The sequence below is a fragment of the Danio rerio genome, chromosome 10, assembly GCF_049306965.1.
Source record: "Danio rerio strain Tuebingen ecotype United States chromosome 10, GRCz12tu, whole genome shotgun sequence".
Taxonomy (NCBI): Eukaryota; Metazoa; Chordata; class Actinopteri; order Cypriniformes; family Danionidae; genus Danio; species Danio rerio.
The window spans coordinates 3,896,130-3,905,777 of NC_133185.1; the positions used below are offsets into that span (position 1 = coordinate 3,896,130).

The following is a 9,648-nucleotide window of genomic DNA, read 5'->3' on the forward strand; positions in this document are numbered from 1 at the left end:
CCTACTGCGTCGCCCCTTGTACCACATTACATTGGGAAAAACAAGTGTTCAGTCGTTTCAATATCTAAATTACAAAACTGTCACCGATATTGAACTTTAACATAAATAAATGTGATTCAATATTTTAAAGAGCACTTCTTTACATTTAGGATTAACAGGATATGAAAGAAATCTTTTTCTAATATCATACATATTTTTCTTATCATAATGAGACAAAATATAAGCTCTCAAAATATAAGGAAAACAACATTGTGTTAGACAATCTCTCAAAAATGTGAGCATTTTCTATCTTAGGATCAATTATTTTTGGATTTATTGTTGAATATTTTATTTGTTTCTTTAATAGGTTCCCTGGGCAGAGAAAGTAGTCTGGGAAGTGCTGAAAACACCTGATATTACACTGCGCATTATTTTAAAAAAAACTCCATGACAGTCTCCTAAAAACAGTTAAAGCTTTGCTTGGTGCCCCATTAAATACATACCATGCGTCAGGGTTCATACACATTTTTACTACTAACTTTCACTAAAACTTTCAGGTAAATTTTCATGACCTACTGTTTCATGTAATGTCTACGGACGTGGTAAATAAGAAAATAAGTGCATATTCAAATTTATTACAGCATATCAAAACAATGTGACAATCTAGGTAGTGTTTATTTTATACCTGTAAAACAGTTTTTAGAAAATATCTTGTGTGAAAATGTTGACTTGTGTCTTTACAAAACTTCAATAGACTGCAAGCAGCTTTTTGCCCTACATAGAGAATGTCACGTGAAGGGATAGACATTGCAAATGATTTTGAACTTGACCCAATATTATCACCTCAAATATATTCAAGTATACAGATATTTGTCAAACAAATTTCCATGACTTTTCCAAAACGTTGAGTTTATTTTTCCAAAACTTTTCCAGGCCTGGTAAAAGCCTTGCTAAAATTCCATGTCTTTTCCAGGACCGTATGAACCCTGATGCTTAAATAAGTATTTTTATTTTGAAAACTGGGTATACATTTTCCTCTCAAAATGTTCATATTCTTTGTTTCTTAATAGAGAGCTAAAATTAAAGTGATAGCTTACCCAAAAATTTAAATATAATACTACTCGCCCTCAAGTTTTTCCAAATTTTGGAAGATGAGAATTGGAAAATGTTGGAAACATGTAACCATTGACATCCATAGAAGGAAAAACAAATACGATGAAAGTCAATGGTTAAAGATTTTTAACATATTTCAAAACTTATTTTGTTCTCATGTTTGTGGCTAGTGAAGGTTGGGTAAATAATGACAGAATTATTCGTTTTGGGTGAATTATCTCTTGAAAATATATAAAGTATAAAATTAAACCTAGTGCTCTGTACAAAGGTCTTACGTTTGTACAGTATAGACCATTTCAATGTGGACATGTCATTGGCCCATGAACATTTCCTGCTTATCAAACTACTTTATAACTGTAACGAGGCAATTCAATCATAACTTAAAGTTAAAACAGCTGCCGTAACATTATCAATATGTGGCTCTTTTTGGATTCTTTAAAAGCTATAGAAATTAAACATGTAAAAACGGGAAATACATTGAGACCATTGTTATTCTTTACATGTAGTTTGACATGCAGTTAAAACTTAGCGCATTAAATGTTGCAGAAAGTTCCCACAATGCTCACCCAGATCCACATTGATCGAGTCATTTTAAGAACATGTTCCATGTTTATTAAATCAAACTCATACTTGACATACTCATTGAACTTCAGATGTTTACTCTTTTTTTTTTTTTCATTTTATTATTATTTTCATTTTCCCAGTAGTCTTAGCCAAATAACTTTAGTATTCATCATTCATGTAAGAGTTGGTTCAGACAACAAAAATTGTACAAAACTACATAAAGTACTTCCCGTGTGAAGAAACTGAAGATAGAGAGAAGGAAAAAGAAATCGGGCCTACCCTGCCTAAACATTAAAAACACACCAGAATAAATCTGCAAATTGAACCGAGCAGTCATTTTAGTTTTCCTGCTTTACCAGTATCAGGTTTAAATATGTGCCATGGAGGTTGTCGGCATAATTAAATGTGATAATAAGCAGTGAATATGACATGAAATGTGCTTGCGGTCAGACTTCCCCATTCGCTCTGTTCGTGTTATGGTTAATTACATCATGCCATTCCATACAATCCTAAACCCCATTCTCAATGGAGCAACGCCACCTCTACTTCATTCTCATAGTAATGTGCAATTGTAACAGTACTGGAGAAGAAACACCAAGCCAAAAACATAAAATAAAAGACGCCTGTTCAAAATAAAATGTACAAAAAAACCGGGCTAAAACGAACCAAAAATCAATTAATGAACAACATTCGCAACCAATTCGCAAACAAAACGATGACGAAGGTCTACAACTGGGGCGAATAAAAACAAAGACTGGTGGACTAGAGAAACAACCAAGTTCTTCCGATCTGCTGAATTGGACGTCCAATTCGTGAAACTGGTAAATCACAGACGCGATGTGTTTGTTGGAGAACACAGGATTTTTATACGACTCTCCGCACTTCAAAGAATCTCTTCAGGTAGTAAATCTGTCCGAGGGTCATGGCCACCAGCACTAGAGCCTCAAAGAAGGACCAAAGCACCACCCTGCTGTTTGTGTTGTCATTGACTAGAGGACAAAACACAAAAACACAAAGGTTAGACAGGGAATAATCAAATAAATCAAAACAAAACACTTAAGAATGGTGTCGTTTCAGCTCAATTTAAATAAGTAGTCTCAACAAGCGTTAAAAATGTTATCTAGGAAGGCTGACTGGTCACGCGATCATCGAGGATCAGACTTACTTGCGCGGTGTATCCTCTCTCGGACCTCCATGTATTCCTGCTCATGTTTGACTGCTGTCATGGCAACCGCCAGCTCGTTAATCATCTCCTCCAGCTTATTCTGATGAGCTGGAATTAAAACGAATAGGATTGTACTCAGGATGATGGGAATTTACGCATGATGTGCATGCAAATGAGAAAAAACTGCAATATATAATAAGTTTGTAATAAATGTGAACACCTCACTCACACATGCACAAGTTTACAGGTCATAAGATGCTTTAATGTTTTTTTGTTTTTGCATTATCTAAATGATAAACACTTTAAAATTGAATAAAACAACTCAAATATAATATGAAAAGCACTCTTGAATAAGAGATTACAAATATCAAGAGGTTTTTCTTGTAAAATAAAGGTTTAAAGGTCCTGTGGAGAGCTTTGAAATATGCATTTTTAGTTGATGTTTGATGTAATCTCAACTGAAACACGATGAGAGGGCGGAACAGAGTAGCTCCTCCCCCTTAAAAAAAAGCTGCATCAAAAGAAAAGCAACCGAGAAGCATCTTGAATGGGGCGGGGCATGTCAGACACTAGGGAGCACTTGATTGGTTATGATTTTACGAGAACACTGGAAAAAAAAAATTAATTCAAAGCTGATTCCTTGGATTTACTCAAATCTTATACTCTTAAGTGGTTGAAAACAATTTATTTGTACTGAATTTAAACAAACAAATTACATTTGAATTAAATGTTCAACTTAATTAGTTTGTTTAAATTCAACACAAATAAATTGTTTGCAACGGTTTTGCATGCAACCATTTTTTCAGTGAAACTGAAGTTTGAGGTGATGGGAATAAAACCATTGATCCATTCAGGATCAAAATTAAGTGGAAAAAACTACAAGGATTGCATGTTCATTTCGGTTTATGCTAATTTTGTCACCGTTTTGGAGCACACTAGCTTAAGGATATCTTAAAAATGAACAACACTGATTCTAACATCTACAAAACTCCTAATTTCATGAGACATTTATAAAAAAGTAACTAAATAAATGGTCAAAACAGGCAATGAGAACGTAAAACACCACAAATATTCTAGATAAACATTTTTAAATCTTTAAACAATTTAAGATTTTACCACCACAGTAAAATCCACACCTCATTCCTCAACGTTCACACTTCCATTAAAAGCCACTTTTATGAGCACATCTCTCAGAAAATGTTAAGATAATTTATACACACACGTGCAAATGTAAGTGCAAGTGCTGTTAGGGTTCATTTTACTGCTCAACCAATGTTAAAACCATCTACTGTACAGTCTATTCCTACCATCCCAGCTGTCACCACCTCCTGAATAGGGAAAAAAGGTCACGTTAAGCATTAAAAACATGACTTCAGTAAAGTTATACTTTATTATAATTTTTTATTCCCACGTCAGTGACTTATGGCTATTTAATGGCAAAATAAATATAGATTAAATACATATTACATAATTACTACAATATCAATTTCATATTTCAATAAGAGAAGATACAAAATAAACACAAAGATTACATTAAAAATATTAGATGTATTTTTAGTAAATGACTTAAAATTGTTCCTGGGGATACATTCTGAAAAATAAAGAAATGCTCGGAGTATAAAACTATTTAAATAAACAAATAAATAGGTAAAAATATACGCATATTTAGATGACTTCTGGGGGATTCAAAATAATTGATTAAAAAAAAAAAAGTCATAAATATTTCTTGCATGAATCAACCCCATACACATGTAATTTTAAAAGCGTAAAACAGAACATAATCATAATTTTTTAAGAGTACATCTCCATAATCTACATTTAAAACAGACAGACAAGACATTATCAATGTGTGTGACTTAAGGTTGGTGTACTTCACATACAAACATGCGTAAATGTCTTCAACATGCAAAGATAAACATTGAAAAATTACTAAAGATTTTGGAACTAGACATAAAATTTGACAGAGAAATTTAGACGACTTATATATAATATTTTGCAACTTTTTTTTCCGAGTCAAGTCATTATTGAAAGCTCTGACACCTTTTAAGTTTTCCATGAGCATGGGAACCCAACCATATGGAGCTGTGAGGACACAACAGAAAAAAAAAACTGGATTCCCAGAAATCCTGCGTCAATGGCTGTGTGCTGACTCTCCGCCTCATTGACATTTTTATCTACGCAAATTAGTTTAATACACTTTTACACAGGCCAACAAGTATACTTGTCCTGTTTATTTATTTATTTATATATATATATATATATATATATATATATATATATATATATATATATATATATATATATATATATATATATATATAAAAAAAAATATATATATATATATATAAAAAAAAATATATATATAAAAAAAAAAAAAWTATATATATATATATATATATATATATATATATATATATATATATATATATATAAAAAATATATATATATAAAAAAAAATATATATATATATATATATATATAATATTATATTATATTATGGAAAGTACATGTAGATATTATGCACACGAACAGCATCAGAGTGTTTTCCATTTCCAACTTCATTTCAGCTATTGATAGTTTAAATTAGGTCTGGGCAGAAAGTAGAGCATATAAAATAGAGTAATATCTACAAATATTCAGCCAATACTTTTTAAATGATTACACAATGGTTTGATATGAGGAAATGAGGAAAAGCAGTTGCTGTGGGGAAAGTACATAACCCAATTTGTTCCCTTTTATAATATGCAAGTCTTATGTTAAGGCCTTCAAAATAACTTGGTTAACATGAATAATTTAAAAGAGCTTCGACTAAGAGAAAAGCTACTTTCTTTAAAACGTTTGACACACACTTTATACATGTGTTGTCTTACGAATAAAGTGGCATTATACAGTTGAAGTCAGAATTATAAGCCCCCCTTAGAATTTTTATTTTTTTTTAAATATATTTCCCAAATTATGTTTAACAGGGGAAAGAAATTTTCACAGAATGTCTGATAATACTTTTTCTTCTGGAGAAAGTCTTATTTGTTTAATTTTGGCTAGAATAAAAGGGGTTTTTAATTTTTTAAACAGCATTTTAAGGACAAAATTACAACTTACCCCAGACATGCTCAATAGGCCAATCCTAAAGCACCTTGACCAATTGGCCTACCTTGGTCTTCTGCAGTGTTTGTGATGCAGTTCAACAGATGATTCATGGTAAAAATCTACCTTTTGCAACTTTTTCAACTGATTAACTTAATGTCTAGTTATTATTTGTTGTTCTTACAACTGGGATCGACGACAAGACTTTTGTCAGGTAGTGTATACTGGAAATGTATTATACCTCAAGTAGCATAACAGCAGCACAAACAACATTGTTTGCTATTTATAAAGTATACGGTATTGTACATTAATTTGAAGATTTAGTACTGTAAAACTATCACTGGCAACCCTACTTTTCAGACATTGTCCCCTTTCACACATACAGGGGTTCGTTCTTCGTACCTCGCTTAAATGATCTAAGATTATTTGGCAGATCCTGGATCTTTTAATCTTGATAACTGATCTCTCACTAATTTGGTTGTTCAAACAAGTTCGCGAATCAGATTAGAATGTCTGGATAAACTGATCTGAGATCGCTGCGTGTGTTGGGAAGGATAGATCTATCGATCCTCGAAATCATGATCAGCAATGCAACGATTGGCTGACAGCAGCGTAATGACATCATCTGATTAATATTCAATTATCCATGTGAGCAAAATTACATCAAATTAGCAGTAAACCGTTTGTTAAATATGACACGCAATAACCTTCCACATTTGTTGTGAGCTGCAGGCTTTACATTTTCATGTGTCAAGAGTATTCATCATGTATTTTAATGCAAACCAATGTATTTAGTTCTACATTTAGAAAAGATTTTCTTTATTATAGTAGTCGTTTTTTTAATCGGTGTAAAGAATAACTGGTTGTTTACAAAAGCATTTTCATATTGGTAAAGGCTTCTGCAACTTTTGTGAAGCCTAATCACTGGCATATTAACTGTCAAAACATGTTTATTAATGCATTAAATTTATCATAGCTTTTTTTTTTTTTAAAAAAGTCACATATAGTGCATTTCTATTATACACAATTTGTACTAAAGCGATCTAAAAAGTTCATATCAATAGGTTTTCTCTGTGCACCACCAGGTGGCAGTCTTTGTACTTTCATTTCGAGAGTGCAGATTGCATACGTTTTATTAATATATATAACTTTATTTATGTTATTAATAACTATAACTTTATATTTATATATATATATATATATATATATATTTATATATATATATATATATATATTTATATATATATATATATATATATATATATATATATATATATATATATATATATATATATATATATATATATATATATATATATAGTTAAAAAATATGTACCCTTTTTTCAAGTGTATATAACTACTACTGTAAGAAAATATCAGAATTCGGTACATACTTTCTGTATTTTCTTTGCTTGAACTGAGCCGATCTAATCCTGTTTATATGAACTGAACCTGCTTCCGATCAGGTTTGAGCTAGCAGAACTGTTGCTATGACAACAACTCTCGGATCAGCTTTGAAGAACGAAACGATCCTGGATCGTGTCAAATCGTCAATAACCAAATCCAGCTAACTGAGTAATCCACGTATGAAGAACGGACCCCAGACCTTTCCGGAAAAGTACCGTCAATTTTCCTGGAAAGGTGTGTGTGTGTGTGTGAACAGGCTCTTTTTGAAAATGCCGGTAAATTCGTTCTGGCTATTTTCCGGAAAGAGAAGTTGTAACATTACCGGTAATTTGCCGGAATGCTGCGCTGTGTGAATGCAGAAGGAAGATTGCTGGAAAGAGCGCGTGCACTTCTAGAACGTGCTGACGTGAGACGTCTGCTTTAGCCAATCAAAACAGTCAGACGCATTCACGTCCGCGCGGTTTATGAGAATAAAAGCCTTTGAATATTTTTACAGACACATTTAGCTGCTAATAATTATGAGCTCTCTAATGAATGTGCTGAAACAAGAGTGAAAGGTCTCGACAAAATCTGAACACAAGTGGTTAGCAGATAGACACTTAAACGCATGTTAAAACCGGATGTAAAAGGGTAACGTGTCAGGGTTGACTATTTAAGATTAATTACTGAACACTCATTCAAATACCAGAAGGCCATAAACTTCCCTCGCCAACTTTTGGAAAGTTTCATAACATCAGTGCAGATTCACTCTATGAAAAAAAAAAAAAAGTAGATGACGGTCAGTGTGTCTGCTCACCCTCTGTCTCCATGTCTTGTCCTTTGGGCGCCTCGCCGATGTCAATGGTGAACATCACAATCTTGGGGGTCATGGTGGACATCTCATTGCTGAAGCAGAACTTGTAGGTTCCGTCCATGTGAGCGGCTACAGAATACTTCCCACTGGACTCACGGTCTCCTTTATAGATCTGCTTCCCGTCTGGACCCGTTATCTGTTAAAGATATGCAGCGCATAATGATGAGGTAAAGTTGGTTTTATATTCGCACGATCATTCAGTGATAACTCCCTATATTGTTTATCATGCTACTTTGAATATTCCGACTGAAATTATATGCAGGTATGACTTTAAATCAACATTAGAACTATTTCATTGACTGAACAATGTTGTTCTTTATTGGTTATAGGCTGCTAATATGATTTACCCATTTAGAATTGGCAATGAATACTTTACTGAAATTATATTGAGGAGAAAGTCTGAATGTGTGAATATAACACCACTTCACCACAATCCAGTATATCAGGTAAAACTCACCGTTAACAGGTACATGTCAGAAATATTGTTTTGATTAAAATAAATTGAAAAACTCACAATAAAAACATACATTAAAACGTTATATTCTAACGTTCTGCCTTAAGAAATAAAGGGACTAGTAAATGACGTATGCTTTGTGAAAGCAGGTGTCACCTTTGACACTTTAGACCAAGATACAAACACAAAACATGGGAAACACCCGGTATCATTCATATACGTGTAATATTATATACTATATACACATAATTTCATATATTATCAGTACACAGAACCACACACAAATCAAATGTACAAGAAGAATCTTAACACCAGACTATTTCCTATGTTTAACTAAAACCTGCGGGATGCAAAATAGCATACTTTGACCTACATTCGTCTAAATAATATGTAGACGAATGTATAATTGAGTACTTAAAGAATTAATAATCACTCCCAGACAGGAATTCACTTCCGGCTTTATCCACCATCTGCTAAGCAGACAGCGACACCTGCAAACATCCTACAGTGGCTGCTTATAAACAATCGTTTTATTAAATGATATGGAATGATACAGAGAGTGTATTTTAATGGCCACCTTGACGTCGATGTCCAGAAATCCTCCCTCGGCGACCTCAAACATCAGGCTCATCTTCGTGCCCGAGTTCACGCGCTCATAGAAACACTCCTCCGCGTGCGCGTCGATGCTCACAAAATAGCCGCTCGCCGTGTAGGACAACGCGCAAAGGAGAACGATGAGTTCCGAGAACGTAAACATGTTTGGTGCGGTGAATTAATGGAGAGTTAAACCCATAAAAGAGAGTTTACACCGCGCTGGGCCGATAAAGGCGGAGACTGACAAGCGCTAGCTGCGCTACTGGTGATGCCACGTCAAGATTTAGACGATCCGCCGGATGGGACATAAAGGCGACGACGCCGGACGCAGTTCGCGTTTGTAAAAAAAAAAGATGAGGTGTTGAAACGTCAAAGTGCTGCTGTTAAACTGGTTATTGCACAGCAAACACACAAACAAACACATGAATTAAAAAA

General features: G+C 33.5%; 1 protein-coding gene across 2 annotated transcripts; it reads right to left on the bottom strand.

Annotated features, from left to right (window-relative positions):
• Nucleotides 1-1,681: 1,681 nt before the first annotated feature.
• tmed2 (transmembrane p24 trafficking protein 2) lies at nt 1,682-9,499 on the bottom strand. 2 transcript variants are annotated; one of them, XM_021479108.2, is made up of 5 exons: nt 9,197-9,491; nt 8,109-8,301; nt 4,129-4,149; nt 2,822-2,929; nt 1,682-2,645 (listed from the first exon to the last, which is right to left on the bottom strand). In XM_021479108.2, the coding sequence occupies exons 1-5, from the start codon at nt 9,374-9,376 to the stop codon at nt 2,521-2,523; spliced, it is 627 nt and encodes a 208-aa protein (XP_021334783.1). In that variant the 5' UTR covers nt 9,377-9,491; the 3' UTR covers nt 1,682-2,520. The 2 variants fall into 2 exon arrangements, with proteins under 2 accessions (XP_021334783.1, NP_955842.1); NM_199548.2 differs by lacking the exon at nt 4,129-4,149 and having other exon boundaries at nt 9,197-9,499.
• Nucleotides 9,500-9,648: the final 149 nt, after the last annotated feature.